At 39.1% G+C, this 24,326-nt stretch overlaps 1 protein-coding gene across 1 annotated transcript in view; it reads right to left on the bottom strand.

Annotated features, from left to right (window-relative positions):
• Positions 1-8,112, bottom strand: part of Hecw1 (HECT, C2 and WW domain containing E3 ubiquitin protein ligase 1) — a 411,800-nt gene extending 403,688 nt beyond the window's left edge. The window contains exon 1 of the mRNA XM_027938390.3: positions 8,060-8,112. Coding sequence (XP_027794191.2) covers positions 8,060-8,089 — 30 coding nt within the window. The 5' untranslated portion in view covers positions 8,090-8,112. The remainder of the gene's footprint in view (positions 1-8,059) is intronic.
• Positions 8,113-24,326: the final 16,214 nt, after the last annotated feature.

Genomic DNA, 24,326 nt, shown 5'->3' with positions numbered 1-24,326 from the left:
CCCCAGGATTTCAAACACAGGAATGACATGCTTACATTCAACATGACAAAGTCATTGGGCCCAGAGGAAGCAGAAACCTGAGGGCAAAGAGCAGTTTTTATTAAGTCCTAGCAGCAAGAATAACAAGTAAGAGATTCAATTCAACAATAATTGAGACTGACTACTGCTTTCTGGGTGCTGCGAAGGCAAAGACAAGATAGATGAGTTAATCCCTCTCTTCACTTGGTAGAGAATGCCAATAACAGAGAGTCAGGATCTACAAAATGCCTAGGAAGTAAGGAAGACCCTGAACCATCACCTTGTGGTAGCTTATATAAAGGAAAACATAGTATCTGAGGACCCAGAGAGCTAAAAATGTCATCCAGACCCTGTTCCAGAAGATGTTAATGGGTTTTATTTTGTATAAGACAGAGTACATTACAAGGTTGAATTTTGGTTAAGGAGAGCACTGTTACACCTGTCAGTCATTCAGCAAATAACTAGAGAGGCATCTGCTGTGCTCCAGGCATGGGGTGTATCAACAGGTTCCTGCTCTAAGAAAATTTACAAGTTAGGAGAGATGGGCAATAAGCACACAAGTAAGAAAATATATACTGAACATGTGGTGCTAATTGGCATGAAGGAAAAGAAAGCAGGTAGATAGGTGAAAGAGTGTTGTAAATGACAGGTCAGGAAAAGTCTCTCTGAAGGGGTGATATGCTTATAGCAGAAGCCAGGGGATGAAAGCTGGGGAACAATCCTTCCAGATCAAGGGAAGAGCCCAAGTGAGAGTGTACCTGCACATTCTAAGAAGAGCCAGGACACTGGGGACTGGACTCCAGAAAGCAGAGGAGAGTGGTGAGGCAGGAGCTGGAGTTCAATTACACAGATCCCTGTAGACCAAGTAGGCAATCTGGGCTTTGTTCAGAATGGAAAGGAACCATAGCAGGGTTGTGGATGAAGAAGTGATACAATGCAGGCTCCAGGAGGACAAGGATTTGTGACTGTTTTGTGTTGTGTTCCTGCCACCCCATAGCACCTAAATCCATGCCTGGCCCACAACAGATGTTTAGTTAGTATTTGTTGAATGGATGAATAAATGATATGATTTACAGTTGAGGGTTGCTCTATGGAGACTGCAGATGGGTAAAGAATGCAGGCGATCAGGGGGATTACAACAGGCAAAGTCATGCTGGAAGGAGCAGGTGAGAGGCCGTTGACAGATTTTCTATGTGATAAGGTTCTCAGGAAGGTGCTCAGGACCTTGGCCTGAGCATCTGGAAGGGCAGAATGAAAATTGGGGACTGTATTTGCACATGCTAGTTTTAAGATTACGTGGCATTCAGGGGAAAAGGCTGAGTTGTTGTTTATGGAAGCTCTGGTATGAGTCAGGACTGAGGAAGAAAACTGGGATCGTCAGTGAGAAGACCCTGTTCAGCCAAGGGAAGGAACATAGAAGAGGCCTAAGAGCCAGTCCCTGAAGGAATCCCATCATTTACAGGTCAAAGTCCAGTAGAGGTCAGTGGGGATAAAAATTGAGGTGCCTCTCAAAGAAGCTGAGAAAGAGGATCCAGGAAGGAGAAATCAGGGGAATCTGTGTCCTAGAAGAAGCCAGAGGTTCCAGAAAAGAGAATGGTCCACGTAGTGAAAGGCCACTGATGTTAGCAAGGTTGGGGTAGAGAATTATCCTTTGTATTCCAGGCACTCACCAGGAGAACCGGGGTGGGGACTGTGGGGGGGGGGTTGTGGGGGGATTGTCAAGGAGTCTAAGAGCCTGATGGTGCTCCCAAGAAAGGAGCAATGAGGCAGAAATGCAAATGTAGCTTTAAGTGAGCTGGTATTATTCTCATCTCAGGCTACAGTGAGGGTACTTCTTTTATTTTATTTCACAATTTACATATATGTTAAATGCATGATTTATATAAACCAAATATTGCACCATAAAATGTGTCTTTAGAGATTGAGATGGAGGGAGCAAAGAAAGCCAGTGAGACAATGTTTTTTTAAGACATATTCTATAAAAGGGAACAGAAAATCTACATGGGGTATGTGGAGCTAGGGAGCAATTTTGCAAAATGTAATACATTTCAGTTCATTTGTATGCCAATAATTTTCTTAACATCATCCCTTTTACATGCAGGTCCTGTGCCCCGTTAACATGTACAGAGGGGACAATAAGGACAATGCTGAGGAGGCAGAGGAAGGGAGATAATGCTCATAAAACCCTCAAAAAATTTTTTTCCCTCAATTTCAAAAAGCTAATTTCTAAAAAAAAAAACAAACAAAACTTGTGGTCAAAATAAAGGAAATAAATTTAATTAATTAGTTTTTAAGTTTTGATGGATAAAGGTAAAGAAAAAAGGAAGTCCTTTAAAGGATAAACATCTATTGATTGTGTCCTGTAGTCGTTTAGTTGGTCTGTGTATTACAGGAAAGAAGATGCTGATGGGGGTTCTCATGGAGTCCATCAGCCCTGGGGTCTGTCAGCCAAAGCAAGGTCTTATGTGTTTAATTCTAGTCTGTCCATTCTTTTTCCTCCCTTTAATCTGAATCTTTGACTTTTAATGAAGTGTAAGATTGGGATTTCTGTTTCTCAAATAGAAACCCCCTTTCAAAAAATAAAAAATAAAAAAAAGGTCAAAACACGGACATTCATGCAGGTTAAATAGGTGTCAATTTAAGGACAAAGTGATTGAATTACAATCCCTGGCCATGTATGTGAATTTTGATCCTTTTTCCCCCTTTCTTTCACACACATGATATTTCCCTGACATCTGTGCAATACAAATATATCTAGAAAGTGTGAAATGAAAAATCTGCTTCACTAAATATATAAAAGGGACTCCGAATGAAGTCTCCATGATAGCATCCGTCATCATGGGCACAGATGGCGAACTTTTCCAGCTCTCCCCTACACCCCCAATAATGGCTTAAGTTTCATTCTCTGAATACTCCTCAAAATATCACATGCACTAGATGGATGCCTGGTAACAGAAGAGCTTGTCTGTATACATCCTTATTTTTCAGTCTTCTGTGTGCATCAAGCTTCCGGCCAATAAATCAGGAAAAATACAGTTTCTAAACAAATGATGCAAATAATAATTTTAAAAAATCACTATGTCTATGGAAATCCAGATGATCAGAGAGTCTAGTTGTCTTTGTGAAATTTTGCCAATAAGTAGTGGCATTATAGCCATCCTACATGGACTACTTACCATATTTCCTATAGTGTTCACATCTCAGAATACAACAGCTACTTACCAATACCCCCACACCCACACTTAATGGTATGGAATATATAAAATGACCAATAAGTTATTTTGTTTAAGAAAGCATTTATAAGGCTTTAAGACACAAATGCATGGTATGTAGGTTTCATATGGTGGTCAGAAAGTGTGTGAGAATACATGTATATCCTCCACAGTCCTCAGAAAACAAGCTCTGTCTGGTTCATACTTAATTTGGAAAAGTAATGCTAACAAATAAACCTCAGAAAGTAGACATGGTTGAGACAAATAGGAAGTTTGCAACTTTCAGGGCTCTGACTCCTGCCCTGGGTGGGGCAGGGTGGGGGTGGGTGAGGGTGTAATCATGGAGTGTTTTATGAATGTGGAGGATGTTACAGAAGATTGGAGGGAACTAAAGAAGCGGGGTAGGGCAAACGGGAAACCAAAGAGAAACTGAAAAGGATCATAATTGGATGAATCACGGGAACACTTGCTGCAAGGGTTATGCAGCAAGGAAACACTCAATAGTGAGAATGAAAGGTGCTTTACTATAGATCTTGAAATCTTAATTATCAAAACCTAAAATTCTAAACATTTTGCACATTTTAGAAGTTGTACACTTTTCCACCAGTGCACTCTTCATTGAAAACATGAAATATTGAAAACCTCTTTCTTTTATAGAGTAAATTTAGTGTTACAAATAAGAATTACTGTAGATGCCTATAGAGAATAATGCTAATAGAAGGCTTAAAGTGGTCATTAGATAGCCCACAGATGTACACACATGGCCTTAAGAATTTCCATGTATATTACAGAGTACATATATTGCAAACTTAAACTACCACTAACGTTTTCACTCTCTAATTGTCTCACTGGAGTAAAGCAGCAAAAATAATCACAGAATCATGGTGTTAGAAGTGACCCTTAGAATTGCCTGGTTCAACTTTCTACTTCTAAGGAAGAAACTAAATCTCATAGAGGAAAAGTGACTTGAAGGGAAAAGACCACATAAAACAGTACATGTTTTTTTTAAAAAAAAAATTCTGAAAGTCCACGAATATCAGATGTGCCTAGGATTACTTTACAGTGATAGGTAGGTATTGAACTTCTTGGTTCCATAACAGTAACCTGTCCTATTTTTTAGAGTGAAAAAGGAAGCAGGTTTTAGGGCAAGAAACAGAAGTGTCACTGTCTGTAAGTCATATCTGTTTAAGAAATCTGCCTGTCTGGATTCACAGTAATGCTGGACTGACCCAGGAATGATGGTTGTCTCTGTTCTAACTGCTGGATAATTTCAGAAGCACAATGTATGGTGGCTAAATGTGATTTGAGCACATACGGGTCAGCCAGTGGCCTTCCCTAGATTTGTCTCTCATCTGAGCAAGTTCTGGGTGGTAGAATCAAGACTTGGAGAGAAGGTGGACATCAGGGTGCTCAGTCCTTCTGTTCCAGTGCAGGTATGAGGAAAGAGTACTTGGGTCAAACAAGTTTCTTTTCAAAAGTAAGACAGAACAGAGCAGTGCTCAGATAAATTTTGTCAAAATGGACAAACCAGATCATTCAAGTGGAAATAAATTACCCAAACATACATTTGAACTTACTCTCTATATGGTTTTGATTGTTTATTTGCTTGCTTATTTTAATTACTGAAGGGGAGGAGTCTCTCTCAGAGACAGTCTGATAGAAGAACTGGATTTGAGTCCTGGATCACCATTTCCCTTAAGCATCTTACATAACCTCTTCGATTTCCCCAGCTGACTCACAAAGCAAAGGATTCCCACCTACCTCCTGCCTATACAATTAGGAAGCATTTTTATGACCTGAAATCCATTGAATAAACATTTCTGAGAACATACCATGTACCAGGAAAAGTACTAGGTGCTGAAAAGATGAGATGAATATAACAACATCCTTGTCCTGAAAAAGCCCAGACCATGTTTAAACAAGAAGGCTATGGCACATTTACAACTCCGGTAACTGCGATGTAATCAGTCTTAGCTGTATGAATGAATAGGCTATATAAAAACAGGAAAGGAAGTGGTTAATTGTACCTGGCAGGGGCTGTTATTCCAGGATGTTATTTCAATTGTAACTTTTTAAAATATGAGTGCACAACTGTGGAAATTTGTGTGCTAAGCATGAATCAATGATCAAATACCTCAACCATTCTTTAATTTTAATAATTACTATAAGCACATGAAGTCACTTTGCTTGACTGTTTAGAACAATTATCGCTTCACTCATATATAACAAGCAATAGTGCTAGCAAGTTTTATGAGCAACACCAAATTATATCAGAAAAGTATGCCTGATGCTATTGCTAATTACTGCCTAGGATGAAATGGCTATTTAAAGTCTTTCATTAGAAACAAACAAACAAAAATCAATCGTTGGAAATAAGCTAATTCCTGATTATCCAAGACAAGGTTGTAGTGAATAACTAAATCCACAAATGAGAAAAACCTGTTAACCAATTAATTCAACATTCTTTGCTCCCCAGCCCCCCACCAAATCATTGTGATAGTAGACAAAGAATGACCTGTTTGAGTTGTTGGCTAATTTCATCTGTAGGAAAAATGTAGATACAGGGATTTTTAAAACTCTGAGGTATAAAAATAAACCACACCTTCTACAATAAATTCTTGGTTTGCTTATATTGTTTGGGCTATGGTTATTTGCCTTTCCTGAACTGGGTAACTTTTCTTACCCTTCTATCATTTTTTACAGAATGCTACAACTAGAAAGAACCTGAGAATCAGATAGTCCAACTTACTTTATAGAGAACAAATGAGACAGAGGTTTGTCTCCTCATGATCACATCTGACTTTTCAATATTTGCTTTATTAATAGTCATCTCTGATGCAGAGGAGGTAAAGCTTAATCTTTTAACATACCTATCTTTAAAAGCCAGAAGTTTAAAAGGACTCAACTCCAATGACATTATGTCAACAAATAATAACAGCTGCAGTCTCTCTATACTGATGCGTTGATAGGCTGTTCCAGCCCAGGATGTGGCCTCCCTATCAAGTCAATATCACATTCTGAACAAACTTAGGCAATTTGCCTTCATGAAAAACTACCCCACACAAAAAGAGAAGTGTCATCCTACAAAGCAGCCAACTACATTAGACTTGAGATCCTAGTGTGAATTTAGTCGGAATATAGTTTAGTAAATGACATACTATAAAGCTCAATTTGCCTCTAGGTATAGGAATTAAAATAGTGCTTCATTTTCCTATGCTACATTCCAGAGGGGGTAGCAAACAGAGGGAACAGGCAACAGGGAATCCTGTCACAATGTATTCCTCTACCAAACAGGCACACACATTCATACTAGGGTAGGCAGACTCTAATCCCTTCTTAGTGGAAAACACACATTTTCAAAATGAATCCCCGATCTAGAATGAATTACCGTAATAGCCACAGCCGGAGCGAGTCCGCTGATGAGAACTGCCGATCTGGCCACCTGCTTTGAGACGCCTTGGACCACAACACTGCTGGGATCTTTAAAGGCTGGCTTTTTCAGGTAGGGCATCTACCCTCTTATATCGCGTTTAAATTCCAGGAAAAGAGAGAAGATGCCTCCCTTAATTTTTGAACTATGCTGCTCTTCCTGTATCCATTTCTGCTGAACACAGCATTGTTATCTTTTCAAAGAAAGAAGAAAAACAACAAGGGGAGAATTGCACCACTGCAGATCCCAAGAGAAGTAAGCACAAAACTACAGCAACGTCAAATAATATCCGGCAACTAGGAAAATCCCCACATGCTATCTGGTGTCAGCCCAATGCAGAATGAGGCGCGCTGTGCCCGGAATCACAGGAAGTCAGGCATCTCTGCAGCCTGTGTCCCTGCCAGCTACCCCCACGCGCTGAAATTCGGCAGGGAAGAAGTTATGGTGCCCAGCCTCTGTGCAAGACAGAACACGCATCCACACTCCAAAAATCAGCCCAGTGGCCGGGACATCTAAACAGCAGAGCAATCAGAAAGCCCTGGAGCGGGGAATGGAAGGGCCACTTTGTTGGAGCCTTCGAATTTTGCTGCATTGTCACGGCTGGGGAATGTATGGGTAGGAAGCGCACCTCCAGCCAAAAAGGACCAGACGCGGTTTTTCCGGGTACCTCCCTCCCCGCTTGTGTGCAGGTCGCAATACGGTAGGCGACATGACGGGCATCTCCCGCTCAAACTCAGGTGGCAGGCCCAGCTGAGAGTCACAGCCGGTGGGGACAAGGAGGCGCTGGAGCAGCACCCACAACGCGCATCCTCCCCGCCAGCCACCACCCAGGGGAGCAAGGGCTGGACCTGGCCACGCTTCTCCTGAGCTAAGCACAGACGAGCTTATGCCGAGACTGTGGGCGCTCGCTGGGCTAACCACGGACATTGCGTGGGACACAATTGTCCAAAAGAGACTCGAAAGCGAAGCGCAAATCCTGGGCTTTGGTTCACAAGGGGTGGGTGTGGGCTGGGAAGGGGGATTACGTAGGTCTCTCCGCCCCCTCCCCTGACACCTCCTCGCCACTGGGAGGGCGCCGAGGGGCGGGGGAGGCGCTGCGAACCCGCTTGGGGTCTTCTTTGTTTCTTTCCGTGCCCCGCAGGAGGGCCGGGTGCGCCTGCTATACCCAAGCCCGGGTCTACACCCGGGCATCCCAGCGGTACCCGGACAGCTGCGCGCCCCAGGCTGACAATTGAACCTCGCGGGAGAAGCGAGAGGGTGGGAAGGAGGGTGGATCCCGGCCCCAGGGAGGGAGGGCGCTGCTGGGGCCTCGCGAGCTGCTAGGAAGACGCCCAGAGAAGGGCGGGTGGGGGGGGGGTGCAGGGGCGGCAGGCAGAGTCCCCGCAAGGCGCTCTCTTACCTTGGCAGTCCCGGACTGGGCACAGATCATGCTCCTGTCAGGGTGCAGGTTAGAGCCGGGGGGCGCACGTGCCCTGCATAGGCGCCAAACACCAGGCACCTGTTTTGGGGGACCCGGACGATCGCCAGCTCTCGCCGAGCTCTGGCTGCGGGCTGCCAGGAGCGAGCGGCTGTCACCGCCACCGCCACCGCCACCGCGGAGCTACGCGAGCGGCTCGGTGAGTGCGTGCGACAGGAGAGGGCCGTCTCGGTCAGAGGCGCACGGTCTTGCAGTTCCAACAACAGCGCCTGATGCGCGGCAACGCAGCACACTTCATCGCTTTATCCTCCCTCCCTGCCTGCCTGCTCCTCTGTGGGTACCAGACTCCCGAACCAACCACAAGCCGGGCTTGCTCTCATTAGCGCTGCCCCGCCCTGCAGCCTCCGCGTACCCCCCCTCCCCGCCCCCGCCGTAAATATATATTGATTCTTGTTACTGCCAGCCCCATCCTTCCAATATCCAGTTCGAGAACTGGGCATATCCAGGACCAACTACTGCTCATCAGCCCTTTTGTGTATGTGCAGTGTGGTCTGAAAAGATGCGGTACAGACACCTTAGACAGGTACCCTGTGACAGGTGTTCTCGGCCTCTGTTTTACACACTTTCTTCACCCACCTTTATACAGTTACGAACACTCATAGACACATTTCAGGACAGCATCTTGTATTTACACAGCAAGTACACAAAATAAACATTGTCATTACAAATGCAAAGGATGAAAATAACCCCCAGAATATCTATTGTTGGCAAATCTAGCTTTCAAAACAGGTTTCATATTCAACTGCACAGTGTCCCAATGAGAACTGTATAAGCCCCTCCTTATGCAACCAATTCAGATGCAAAGATAAATGAAATGCTGGTTATTGTTGGTTGCTGTCTGCTTCATGTATGTAAATCTGCATGCATTCGGTTACTATTTGGCTTGTCGATGTTGAAATAAAATTCAGAGGTTTTGAGCATATAATCCCCATAGTCTGTGATTTTTAATTGCATTATTCAAAGTCCTTCCTTATTTTTTCCCATTCTCCTGCCCAGCATCACCTAGGTGAGCCTTTTTTCACATCCTTAGAAGTTATTTTCTTTCCCATATCCTAAACCCAGACTCTTTCTAGAATAAACAAAGGGTGGACCCTGACTCCAAGACTCCTTACTGAAGACCTGAACACAGACCTCTCCAAACCAAGACTCCTTCCAGCTCCCACACACCTGATAGGTGGCTTCTCAATCTTTCTTCTATCATCACCTACATTTTGGCCTTGATGTCACTCTCACAACTGGAACTTTCCAGTCTCAGAGACCTTGGACTTGGTGATGGCAGCCTCACTAACTGTGTGTGCCCCTTCATGCAGTGAGTCCTGTCCCTTTCCAGAATTTCATTGGAGAAGATCAGTCCTTTGTGGACAGATCCTTCCCTTTGTCTGACAACAGTTAAATCTTCCAGTCCGATGAGCTCAAAGCTGATCACTTTTCAAACCTGAGTTAAGGATCCACACAGAATGCTGGGCACACATTTCTTCAGGAGATTTTACACTCGAATTAATATCCATTTCTTTATGAAGAAACCCCTCTGAGAATAGACTTGGTTAGGTTGCAGCATCAACCAACTGTATTTTCAACCAGACATTTGAAAGAAAAAAAAAATCTTGCATAAACTAGCACCCATAGTTTTTAAATTAGCACAATGGCACCAAACCACAATAAAGAAACATTCTTCACTTCAGTTAATTGCCAGGACGTTTGTTGACTGCATTGTTTTCAGTGATGCAGCATCAACTTGGCTCAGAGAGATTCTCTCTGTATTCTATCTATCATGGAGATGACTTGACAAGTCAACAACTCTCATAAAAGTTATTGATGTAACAATCCTGAGGTGTGCTTTATTTTCCCCTGGAGAGTTTTCTTTCTTTTTCCCTACTGAAGACAAAAGATATTAAACTAGAAGTACACAAAGTTTCACCTTTTAACGTTTTGCATAGATAACTCCTTGTAAAGCCCGTTCTACATGCCAGGTACATTGGCAAAAAAAAAAAAAAAAAAATATATATATATATATATATATATATATATATATATATATATATATATATATATATATATATATATATATATATAATCATACACACACTCTTAACAGTTCCAGTTCAGTCTGGGAGACATCATTGTATTTCATAGAGGAAAATAACAAATGGTTCTGGAGTTTTGTTAAGGTCTCATTTGTGAGAAGACCTCAGATCTGGAGGTAACTGATGTCAACTGCTCTAATCTTAAAGAGTTTTTGTGGAAAAAAAAAGGGAAAGATTTTGCTTGAATTTTGAAGCCATCCATTTAGTAGTCATATGTATAAACCTTCTAATATACTCAAAAAACTTTTATGAATACAACAAGTCACAATTTCAATGCCCTCAATACTACTAATCTTAAGTAATGCCATAGGTGGTGAAGGCATTACAAGAAGCATATATGAATATCCGTATTATCCTGATGCTGATGTAACCTGTGTGTCCACCTTCTGTAATTCAGGACCCATGAAGGGCTGGCCTTCCTGTTATGCCCAGACCATATGCAGTGAAAAATGAGCAGAGCCCCGTCTGCAAGTGACTCCTACATTGCTGAGAAAACTATGACTTGAACTGATTGGAGGCTTCACCTTCAGGAGCAGAAATTCACCATAATGTCAGAAGTGAAAGTCTTTTAACTGAGGGAGGAAAATGATGGAGCCGTTGAAGTTGTGCTCATGGTATAAAGTCTGCCATGGTCTCTTCCTGCAGAACCAATTACAGCTGGATCTGTAAGACCATTCTTTAGATATCTTAGGTCCAGAGGCTTAGAATAACAACTCAGAGGCCAGGGAGTCCAACTTTGGTCAGATGAGTAGGTGACATAGAGAAAAAAGTCTTTCCTGTAATGACAGAGAACCTGATTTCACGCAGTACCCAGTCTGCAACCTAGACCCAAGTTGGGAGCATGAGGGTGGGAGTCTAAGAGTAGACTTCCTGGTGCCTGAATTGAGACTTAAGGGTCAGTAGAAGTTGGCAGATAAAGGGAGCATAGGAAGAGTACTCAGATTAATGTGGCAAGATGAGAAGAGAGGCAGAGAAGTCTGTGGTACGGACAAATTTTCAAGAAAATTTCAGTATGATTCAAGTGTAAACAGTTGCATAGGTATGTGGTGGTAGCTCAGTATGGTTTTAATTTGCATTTTCCTAATGACTAATGATAGATCTACTGTTGTGCTTGTTTTCCATCTATATTATTTTTAGTGAAGATTCTGTTCAAAACTTTTGTTCATTTTTAAATGATTTTTTTACTTTCATATTATTATTTTGAAGGAGTTCTTTGTATGTCCTAGATATAAAATATTTGTCATATATGTGATTTCTGAATATTTCCTCCCTGTCTATGGCTTGTCTTCATTCTTTCAGTTATCTCTTTCACCAAGCAAATGTTTCTAAGTTTGATGGAGTTCAAATTATCAACTTTTTCTTTTAGGGATCACACTTTTGTTATTGAAGGACCATTTTGACTAACAAAAATTACAAAGAGTTCTACTTATGTTTTGTTTTATAAGTTTTATAGTTTCACATTTTACACTTAAGTCTTTGGTCCATTTTGAATTATTATCATTTTTTTAGGTCTGATGTATGGGCCATGTTTTTTTTTATATTTGTTTTATTATTTATTTTTTGCATATGGATGTCCACTTATTCTAGCACCATTATTCAAAAGTAACCTTTCATGAATAAATTGCTTTCTCAACTTTTTGGCCATATTTGTGGGGTTTTGTTTCTGAATTCTTTAATTTGAACTACTAAATTATGTGTCTTTTTTTTGCCAATACTACAATGTATTGATAGTATAGATTTATACCATCCTGAAATCTGTTCTTTCTCAAAATAATCTTGGCTATTTTCATCTCTTGTATGGTTTTAATTTGCACTTTCCTAATATAAACTTTAGAATGTTTGTCAATATCTACAAACCTTTATACTAGAATTTTGATTGAGATTATATTAAATCTATAGATCAATTTTGGAAAACTTGACATTTTAACAATCTCTCAATTTCTTAAAATTTTCCAACCAATATACTTAGTTTATCTCTGCATTTATTTAAATTTTCTTTTACATTGTGAGTAGTTGAAGTTTTCAGTGCATAGATTCTATGCACATTTTGTTAGATGCACACCTAAGAATTTCATTTTGAAGGGACTATTATAAAATACATTGATATAATCTTTGAAGTTTATTTCAAATTAAAATGTACTTGTATTTCCCCCTCCCCAGTATTGGGGATTAAACCCAGTAGTTCTCCATCACGGAGCTTCATCCCCAGCTCTTTTTATTTTTTATTTTGAGACAGGGTCTTGCTAAGTTGTCCAGGCTGACCTCAAACTTGTGTTCCTCCTGCCTCAGTCTCATGAGCAGTTGGCATTATATGTGTGGGTCACTGTGTCCCATTTGGAATTTGCTTTAATCTGGTATAGTCATACAGGCACATAGACCCAAAAATGATTGTCATCAAAGAAGAATTTCATACTCAAAGATCCCTAGAAACACAGAGAGGCAGCCAGGCCCATCAGGATACAAAAGGGACCAGGGGAGAGCATGGCACAGAGTCTTTATTTTGTTTTCTGTGGGAAGAAATGGGTAAGTTAGGATAAGCAAATTTAAGCAAGTTTAGGATTTGATAGTTGAGTCATTTCAGTGGCTCTGGGCCATAGGATATTCTCCAGTTGTTCATGCTTGGACCTCATTTGGCTTAGGCAGGAGAAACATTGGCTTGGTACATGAGCCTTAGATAAAGGAGGTGACTGCAGGTCTGACTAGGGACTGGTTTGATTTGCACATAAAGGCAGGGCTCATAGACAAGTTGTTTGTTATCTCTAAGTAATTACCTAGGTCTAGGAGGGGCAGTGTCCCACTACAGCTAAAAGGGCCCCATCGTGTCAAAGCATCATAAAATACGGGAAAGAAGAAATAAGATTAATGACTTGTTCATTGCTAGGCTAGAAAAAAAAATTGGTACATGTGTGTGTTTATATCTTCTATCCTGTGCTTTGCTTAACTCATTTTAATATACAAAATTACGTTGCCTGTGAATGGAGAATCTTTACTTCTTGCTTTCTAAACTCTATGCCTTTTGTTTATCTAACCTCATCTAACTGCTATCCTTTCATTTCTTGAACATATTTTTTATTTTGTTTATTAATTAAATAACTTATTATTGTTCTTCTAATTATGATAGTCAGTGTCACTGTGATTAACACTTATTCTTAAAGAGCATATAATCTTGTGATCAATTAAGTGTAATTACAATATCGTGTAGACACTGAGAGTTGGAGGTGTGTTGTCCATGTGACGGGAACAACCATATTAACAGAAGGGAAGCTAGAGAAGCTGCCATTAATAGGGCTTTGAAAAAAGAACAGAATTTTTTTTTTTGATAACAGGGATTAAACTCAGGGGTACTCAACCACCGAGCCACCTACATCCTCAGCCCTATTTTGTATTTTATTTAGAGACAGGGTCTCATTGAGTTGCTTTGTGCCTCGCTTTTGCTGAGGCTGTCTTTGGACTCACGATCCTCCTGCGTCAGCCTCCTGAGCTGCTGGGATCACAGGAATGTGCCACCCACCTGGCAGGAACAGAAATTTTTTGATGGCCAAAAGACATCCTAAGAAAATAAAGAATACCATACATGCAAAGCAAAAGACTGAAGGATTAGAATGTACTTGGGAAATTGTGAAAGGTTCAATTTAAATGGAGCAAAGAGTGAGTTCAGAGATATGCCTGGATGGAGAAGTTTGAGACACATGGTGATGAGCTAGATATGCCCTGCTCCAGCTTTTAAAGTTACATCTAAATTATGGAGAACCACGAAAAGTTTTAAAGCCAGTAAGTGAAACAATACTTGTTATTTAAATATAGAGCAAAGCAAAATATATGGTATGACTTTAAATTTGTAATAATTTTATATTATTATGATATATTGATAAAAGATGAGTCAGATTAGGATGGCATCCACCTAAGCTGCCCTCACTCACCTTCCCATCAAAATACTGATGAAAGAACACAAGACAAAGAAAAGTGGTAGACAGTTTTGAACTATGAATGTTTATCAACAATCTATTACACAACAGAAGGATTCTTCACAAATCTAATCAAGGTATAATTTAGGCATTGAAACACAGCCAAACAGGGGCTGGGGTTGTGGCTCAATGTCAGAGCACTTGCCTCACACATGTGAGGCACTGAGTTCGAACCTCAGCACCACATGAAAATAAATACACAAAATAAAGATATTGTGTCCATATATAACTAAAAAAATATTTTTAAAAAAGAAACACAACCAAACAAAATTTGTAAGTATTTTGAGAAAAGTTAGATTTGAAAATGCAGAGAGATTTCACCAAGAAGTTTTTAAAAAGCCAGTTTGCACAAAAGTAATGTGGGCAAAGGATACTAAAAATTTTGATGGATAATTTAAAATTCACAATGATTGTTTGAGAACTCTTAAATATCCTTGTGAATTAATTAAGCACAAATTAAATTGAGACCATTTTCACTTTACTTGCCCTCTGTTATGGTTCAGGTCTGGTTTGCATGTGTCCTTCACTGTTTATTTGAAATGTAGTTTGTCACATATTTCAAGTATCTTTAAACAGCCTTGTGATTAAATATTATGTATCAGTTAGTTGTTGCTGTATAACAAACCACCCCAAACTTAGTTGACAAAAATAACAATCATGTATTTTTTTTTCCTCATGAGTTTATAAATTGACTATAAGTTGCAGATCTAGGCTGGGCTTAGATGGATTCATTTGTGTAAACAGTTGGCAGGTTTCCTGAGAGCTGGCTGATCTTGGGCAACTTCATCTGGGACAACTTGGCTCTATTCCATGTGGCCACTCATCCTTTAGCAAGCTAGTTTAAACTTGTTTTCTTAAAGAAAGAGAAAGAACAAAAAATATACAAGACTTTGGAGTTCTGGTATCAGAATTGTCACACCACCACTTTCACTTTATTGGTCAAAGCTCATGATGAACTAGCCTCAATTCAAGGGATGGGGAAAGAAACTCCACTCCTCCATAGATGGAATTGCAAGTTCATAGTGTAAAGGGTATGGATAAAGAGAGGGTCAGAGAATTGGGGCTAAAAATTGACAGTAATGCCAAAAATAAAGAGAGACAAGAAAAGAACACTGGCTAAAATCTGGGCAGGTTTCTAACAATTACACTTCTGATACAAATGTCTGAGAAGTGCCTTCTTTGTCTACATATCACATGCTCCAAACTCTAGAATCTAGCATAGATCATATGACCTCAAATAAGTAGGACAAAACTTTGAGCCCTTCCCTTGTCCCAGATCTGTGACTGACTCAGAGGCATTAACCTAAACATACCAGAGGTCATCCTTCCCCTGGATACTATCTATCTTCTGAGCTAAAGACAAATCTTGCAAATGTTCCTCTGTTCAGTTTTTGTTTGTTTTTAGTTTTTTTTGTTTGTTTGTTTTTTCTCTGCATCCACTCAGATCAATATCATAGAGAACAGACATGACAGAGAACAGAAGGACCAGGCAGGGATGAGCTGCTCTCTGGAGTGCTTAGTCATCCAGCTGAAAGCTTTATGAACTAAAGTGGGGCCCAGGATGAGTAGCGAATACTGGAGTAGGAGTGCAGACTGCAATGACGTATGCTGTTCAAAAACACTGCACACTGAGTCTCTAACATAGTTAAATGACCTAAGCTGCCCAAGCATGATGCACCCAACCACAATCTTGAGGCTCACCCTTGCCTATAAGGCACTGAGAAGTACAGGAGTTTGCACAGGTGGGAGTTCACACAAGTCCACACTGAGGAGGCTAGCAGTGCTCCACTCACCTGATTGCCCCTGAACCTGAATAACTCTGATCAGATGAGATTTCACAAAACAAACAACCCAAAAATGAAAACAGGAGCTCTGGAAGACACTTACATGAAAGAGAACTTTGTTCTGAGAAATTAAAGAAATGAAATAACTTTCTACTGAAAAAATATTTTTCAAATTTAGAAGTTATTTTCTGGGTAAGTTAATGAAGTTGACCAAGTAAAGATAAAGGGAAAAAATTAGTAAGGCAGAAATGCAAAAAGAAGATGTTGGACAGGAGACAACAATACACAAAAAAGCAGGAAAATGCTAAATGCAAATACAAATTGAAAATCAATCCAATAGGACACTGAAATGGGGAAAAGACGCTATAGAAAATAAATTATTGGCATAAAGGACAACCCTGAGAAACTATCAAACTCTAAAAGAAAACAGTGATGAGTTGGATAAAATGGTAAATGTAAATTTTATACAGCATAAAAAGGATTCCCAACCTTAAAACTCTATGGTTTCCTTGGCAGGGGGTTAGGAGTGTGGGATGGGGTGGGGTGGGGTGGGAGACTTAAACCAAAAAGGGAACAAAACAAAAACAAAAGACTTTGTAGAAGCAAACTTACCCAAGATGAAAGAATCTTTAAATATACAAATCTAGAAGATTCTTGGTGCTCAAAAAAAAGATAAATTTTAAATTATTACCAAAACTGAAAAAAAATTATATAAGCAACAGGCTGAAATACAGGTAAAACCCAAGGAACAAAAGATTGACTGCACTGTGATTCTATTCTGAAACATCAAACACCAAAACGGCATTTGCTATGGCAAGGTGTTTTGCAAATAAAAATCCTCTATACTATTGAGTTATTCCCATGTAAAAGCACTAGAGCATATTTCAAGATAAGTAGGAATACAGAAGCATACCACTCATGTACCTTTCTAAATCACTCCTCTGAAATACATTCAAGACAGCAAGCTAGAAATAATAATGAAGAACTATAAGACTACAGCTGGACCTAGAAATATGTACAAGCAAATATGTAGTGTTCGTGTAGACTTTAGCAAGTAGGGGGTTATGGTTTAGATATTAAAGATCCTCTAAAGGTCCATGTGTTAAAGGCTTGGTCCTCAGCCTGTGGTGGTATTGGGAGGTAATGGAACCTTTAAGAGATAGGGCCTAGTGGAATGAAGTTGGGTCATTGGGGTATGCCCTTGAAGGGGATATTGGGACCCTAGGCTCTTTGTCTCTCTTTGCCTCCTGAATGGAATGAGGTGAGCAGTATCCTCTGTCGCATACTCTCTACCATGATGTACTGCCACACTACAGGTCCAAAGGCAACAGGACTGAGTGACTATGGACTGAACTTTCTGAAACCATGAGCCAAAACAAATATTTCCTTATTACAAGTTGATTTTCTCAGGTATTTTGTTATAGCAACAAAAAGATTACTAATATATCAAATCAAATGCAAAAAGAAAAAGATATTTCTCTTATTGAAATAGAATAGATGCATCAAAAATCATGATAAATGAACAATTGTGTATGATAAGTTGGGCCGGCCAATAAGGACAAGAAAATTTATGGTTGGATAGGAGACAACAAAACACAATATTTCCCTTTTGGATTTTGTTAATTTTTTAAAAAATCAGGTACATAGTTGATTAATGTTCTTTGATAAATTTTAGTAGAATTTGAGAGTTTCAACCACTTAATAGAATTTTAAACTTCTGGTCCCCAATCCAGCAGACAGAAGCACACAAATCACAGGCCATATTCTTAAAGACAGGGAAGCATAAAGCAATGACAGAATTGAGATCAAACAGAACATTTGACCCAGATAAGTTATCCCACTTAAAATAGATGAGTTTAATTTCTTTATTAAAATATCTTCAGTATGTTTAAAAACAAATACAACAAATTTAAGTCACACATATACTTTATATGAGCATATATTAAAAGACTAAAAGTAATACAAAGTGATTAAAAGTGAAAAGCAGACAAAATATGCAAATAATACTTTAAAATAGTATTTTAACCCTATTGTTAGAATTCAAACCTTAAATATGCTAACAAAATGCATAATGAATACTTTAATATTTATATTAATTGTTTATAAAGAAGTTTTAAAAGTCAATATTTAGAGAATAACCTTGTAGCAAAATGTTAATGAATGTTAAGAGAAATTTTTTCCTATCCTTTTTAGTTGAATTCAGTATATACCATCCAGTCAATATAAGTTTACATAGAGAACCCTAAAGTACATAATAGAACAATACCGTTGAAAAACTCAATCAGGGGCTGGGGTTGTGGCTCAGAGGAAAAACACTTGCCTAGCATATGTGAGGCACTGGTTTGATCCTCAGCACCACATAAAAATAAAATAAAGGTATTGTGTTCACCTACAACTAAAAAATACATGTTTAAAGAAAGAAAGAAAGAAAGAAATCAGTAGACATGTCAAGACATATTTTAAAATAGAACAGATGTGTTTTATTGAATCAGTCATGAAACATTATAAATATGGACTATATACAAAATTACAAATTCAACCTCCAGTGCATTAAAGTAAAACATTTTATACTTCACATAAAATGCTACATTATTAGATCAAAACATATTTGCATTCCCTCACATTTCCTCTACAGGATGAGTATTCATTGGTTCTTTCTTCCCAGATATTACCTGCAAAATCTTAGGTCTTAATGGTACACATTACCCAGATCCTACAGTTCTGTAGGATGAGACCTATTATCTAGAAGACAGACAACCACCAGCAGCCCTTTTACTAAGACCTGAGCCTAATTTATCAGAATGTACATGATGACAGAACATGAGGACAAATTTTACAGAAGATAGACTTAATCTTGTAAGACTCTTCTCTCTCTAAAACCTCTGCAAATTCTCCAGGCAAGAAAAACTCCCTTTAGGTAAAGGAGAGCAATACCTATTTATGCTGCCCTGAGGCTTTCAGGGGACTCAACCAATTGTCCCTTTCTAGATCTTATTCATTAACTGGGCACCATTCAAGTCCTACTGGGGACCTCACTTTGGTAGTAGTGACCAGTTAAATCTGGGTATTCAGTCTCCTTCACAGCTCGGCCACTATGTTATAATAGGATCCTTGGCCTGATTTTCAGCAGAGTCTACCCTGCAGCTCAAAGATGTAAGAATTTCCCAAAACTATGCCATAGAAAATGTTTGGCTTTCATAGTATAGTGTACGTAAATAGTTAGCTGACCAGAGCCTGTCATTGGCTTTGTTAAATGATTACAAAGCAATTAAGAAAACCCAGCCTGGACGTCAGTTTTGTGCATCTATAAAGATATGGTTATAAATTTGTTTTGCACTTACCACCAAAAGCATTCATTCAAAAAGACATCCCTTTCTAGTTCCAGTTCTTCAACTAAAAGTTCATTGCTTTTCACAACCTAGATGTCAGTTGGGACCTTTCCACACTGTCGTTCTTGATATCTTCACAATTGGTCCAAACTCTTGAAGTACACACCCTGTAGAAGTTCTAGGCCTGCTTGAGTGCACTTTAAACTCCTGGAGTTCTCATGTTTATAGCCACTTCCACTCATGGACAGCTTCTGCATATTTTCAGACTTCACTGTGTTGAACCAGATGTGATGCTGTTGAGTCCCCCAGTTATCCCTGCATTTCTTCTTTGTCCTGAGAGAGAAACACAGAGCACCTTTACTATTGCATGTTTTCCCAGCAGATTTGAACACAAGCCAGGGCCTTGCACATTCCCAGGAGATGAAAAAGTTGTTTAGGTTGTTGCTCAAAACATTGAAACATCAATCATGTTGCTAAAGGTGTAGAAATTGGCTCTGGATCTAAGCCAAATTCTTTAATTCCTCAGATAAGCTCTATCACTTTTCCCTCCCCAATTATGGACATACCTGGGTAGGTATGACCATACCAGAAAACTACAATCCTTTATAAATAAGTTCTCTTAATTATTTGGACTGATTACCTTGGAGTTTAGTGATTCTTCTGTGAAATCCCAACCAGCCCTAATCCCAACCAGCCCTATCTTGGGGTGGTTTGGGGCAGTCCCTTGGAAAACTCACCTGTCACTTATCACTTCTTTGGGGATAAAAAGATACTTCCTTCAGATACCAAAAAAGAAAAAGAAGACAAAAACTACTCACAGAGATATTTCTGGGTGTCCAGGGATAGGATGCAGGGAGGGAAGCTGACATTGCAAACATGCTCTGACCTAACATCTGACAATCCACTGTTAGAATTCTTTTGATTATTCTGCCCCTGGAGCTTTGCTCCATCTCCCGGGTCCTTCTCTTCCCTCTGTTCCTTACTTCCACCCACCAGGATTGCCTTGGAAACCAGAAGAGCTTTTGCTTATCGCTTTCATGGAGAGCAATTAAACTTTCCCCTAACTCCTACTCCCAAACTTTCTCCCAGAAACCCTTTAGCCCAGCAACGCAAGTCACCTTTGTTTTCAGCTATTTTATTATTTATGTTTACATAAATAACAAAATTTGTTTTTTCCTTACACTTTTAAAATTTTTCAACTCACTATTGTACCCTTGTGGTTCCAGAGATGCCAACCACATAGTATGCACTGCCAACCCTTTTAGAAAGATGCAGGAACATTCTTCTGAAGTCAAAGTTTATTTATCCCAAGGTGAAAATTTTGACTCAAGTTCTGCCATACTTTATTGCCCTATGGAGTCCTACAGCCCGGTTCCTTCTATTTCTAGTTATTGCCACCAGGAGTGACTCACATATAGTTGGATGTGCTTCATTTTTCTTTTCTCAGTTTCCCTCATTCGAAATGAGAATAATAATAATATTATCATCTTAAGTTTATTATGAGGATTTGATAAATGCATGAAAGCAGTGTCTATTTAGCACAATTTGATTTTTGATCACTCTTTTTTTTCATTTCAATTATCATAAACTAGACCCAAGAGTCTCCTAGTTGCCAGAAAGTATGAAGTAAGGTATATAATGTCACTGAACTTTAACAAAGGACTGTGCAGAGGCTATTTTGAAAACCCCACCCCAGGCAGCAAGATTGAAATAGCACTTACCATAGCACTTCCCTCCCAAGTCCTGTTTTTTAAAAATATATCAAACTCTATTGTATACTTAATTTATTACCTTTGCAGTTAGAGTCTAGCACAGTAGACTCTGATCAATGAAAAAGAAAAATACTTAGTTTTGGTGATGGAGCTTGTAAACTTACAGGCTAGAATAGGATGAGTTGGTTCAAATTAAAGCAAACGAACAATGCTTTTAAAAATCTCATCCTAAGATCAAAAATCGCTCTTATAGAATTTGTCCTAGAAAGGTCCCTAAGTGATGTTTAGATATGTCTGGTGATGATAATAAACTAGCTTTTATAATTAAAAAAATTATTAACAATCCTCAAATCCAAACTAGTGGATTTGTCAAATGCAATACAGTACATACTTTAAATGGAATATTAGGTAAAAAGGGAAAATAAAAAGTAGAAAATTTATGTATAGTATGGAGAAGTATTTATAGCACATTAAGGGAAAATGAAGGTTAGAAAACTCCCTGGATTTACTTTCTCTCTCCCTTAACACAACTCAAACATTCACCCCCCTTCAAACTCCTTGACCAACACCCTTTCTTCACACACAGATAAAGCTTCCATTTCGGTGTCTCCTAATTTCCTGACTCGCACCCAGGACTGCTTCACTCTCTCTGTGACAATGGAAGAGGCACCTGTTCTTCAGTCCAAGCTCACTCTGCCACCTGGGCGTTCAGTAGCAATCTTCTCCCTGTAATATATAAAGGGCGGGGCAAGGTTCAAATAGGGACCACAAAACTATGTAAATAAACACTTCAAATTTATAAATCAGGATAACTTTCATATAACATATGGTTATTCCTCCTTCTGAACAAATATCTTTCCCTAAGGACTTGGAATTCAAATTCTTGGGATAGTCTGAGCCAGAATGGGATGGGCATCTGGAGGGCTGACCCTGGCTCCATTCTCAGGCTTCTCCCTTGCCACCTCTGGCTCCCTCAAATACTCAAGTGGGACACAGATCCAAGCTCTGTGCAGACCACTAACCAGCTACCTTTGACTTCTCTTCCTGCTGAAGGATGGTTCATACCTTCCATGAGCCCAGGAGGAAAGATGCTGGGAAGAGGTCCCTAGGGCTTCACAGGGTCCTATAAGCAGGGAATGAGCTTTGAATGGGAACCAGATCGGCGCTAAGTAGATAGATCTCCTTGATCAGACTTGACTCCACCCTGCAGGAGGAGCATCCTCAGAAGAGGGCCAGAGCAGCCTGGGACTTGATTCTTCTCCAATCACCGTGATGGTCTATGGGAAAGGGAATTTCTTTACACAGCAAAGTTTACTTTTTACTTTGAATAAGATGTGGATAAGATTTTTGACAATGTTAAAAAACAAAAATGTGATGGCTTTACTATTTAATGTGTCTCATTTCATGTATTTTGAACAGTATTTATCTTATTTATTACAGAGACCACCAACAGCATCAGGAAATTCACTCTATATAAAATTCTCCTCCCAGTGGATTCCCTGAATTGTCTTTTACCTGCATATCTTAAAAATAAATCCTTCTTCAAACCGATCATTCTCTTGAAGATAATGTGTTATTTGGTATATTAATTCTTAAACTGTCTTACATATTATAAAAATTTCCCAGTTTCCTATTAATTTTTTAATGTTATTTAAAATTTTTGTATATACATCTAGAAATCTTCTTGCTTATCAGTATTGTATAAGAAGAATCATATGTCAAATCACCTTCAATTTCATGCCCTCTTCTTTTCACTCAAAATTTATGTGTTCTCCTATATTTTTTTCACAGACTAAAATTTGCCATTTTTTTTACATGTAATTTATTTTATTATATGGTATTAAACCTAATATTTTCTTCTGAAATTTAATCATATTTTATAAATTAATTTATTAGTAAATCATTTTCCTCTTCTTCCTCCTCCTTCTTCTTTCTTTGTGGGGATTTTGTTTTTGTCGTTATTGTTGTTTTTTGAGATGGAGTATTGCAATACTGCCCAATACTGGCCCCATATATCTGGACACAAGAGATCCTCCTGCCTCAGTCTCCCAAGTAGCTGGGACAACAGACATGAGCCATGGCACCCAGCACTTCCTTATTGTTTTTAATCAACATTTTCTGTTAAAGCATGACACACAGTGAGACTGTGCATACATCATAAAGATTCAGTTCAACAAATTATCATGAAGTGGACATATTCAGCAAAACACTATCCAGTTCAAGGAAGAGAAGTTACCAGCACCTGGAAGGCCCTTCCTCAGTGAGGCTTCTTGTTGCTCCCCAAAGATGACTGCTGTAGGTAAGTGGACCTACTCAATATTCATTCTTTTGTGATGGGCCATCTTTTACCTAAATTTATGCTTGTGAGATTCATCTACATGATTGTGTTAACATTTTTTTTTTATATAACATTCATTGTATGAATATACCACAATTTATTTGTCCAGTGTACCATTGGTGGACATTTTATTCCCAGCTTTGAGCTAAATTGTTGTCAAGAACATTCTTATACATGTTTTTAGTACATATGGATAAATTCTGTTCAGTGTGTGTGTGTGTGTGTGTGTGTGCGCGCGCGCGGGGGCGGCATATATGAAAGGAATTGCTACATCCTGGAGTAGATATTGACAAACAATTTTCAAAGGGATTGTACCAATTTTCATTCCTACAACCATGAGAATTCCAAGTGTTCAATATCCTCATCAATATCTGGTATTGTCAGTTCTTTTAATCTTAGTTCTTCTGCTTACCTAACTCCTGTAGTTTTATAAATGTGTAGAATATTTTGTAGTTTTAATTTTCTTTTGGATTATAATTAATATAGTTGAGGATATTTTCATAGGTTTGTTGGCCATTGGATATCATCTTTTATGAAGAGTGTTTAATTCTTTTGGTCACTTCTTTTGTTGGTTTTGTGTCATTTCCATATTGGTTTATGAGATATTTTATGTATTTTGAAAAATAAACTATGTATATGCATATTACATATGCCTTAGTGTAGTTTGTGATGGCTTTTTGATCTTTATGTTAGCTTCCTTTGACTGCTGTAACAAATTTTCACAAACCTGCTGACTTAAAACAATAGATATTTGTTCTTTCACAGTTCTGGAGGTCAGAGGTTCAAAATCAGGGTGTGCAGAGTAAGTTCCTTATGGAGCTTCTAAAAGGGCATCTGTTCACTGTCTCTCACCTAGTTTCTGATGGCTCTAGAGATTCCTTGGTGTTCCACAGCTTCTAGACACATCACTCCAACCTCTGACTCCATCTCCACAAGGCCTAAGTAACTGTACCTCTGTTTTCACATGATGGTCTCCT

Source organism: Marmota flaviventris, chromosome 1 (assembly GCF_047511675.1).
Source record: "Marmota flaviventris isolate mMarFla1 chromosome 1, mMarFla1.hap1, whole genome shotgun sequence".
Taxonomy (NCBI): Eukaryota; Metazoa; Chordata; class Mammalia; order Rodentia; family Sciuridae; genus Marmota; species Marmota flaviventris.
Note: the sequence above shows the minus strand (reverse complement) of the source record. Positions and strands in the feature narration are given on the sequence as shown.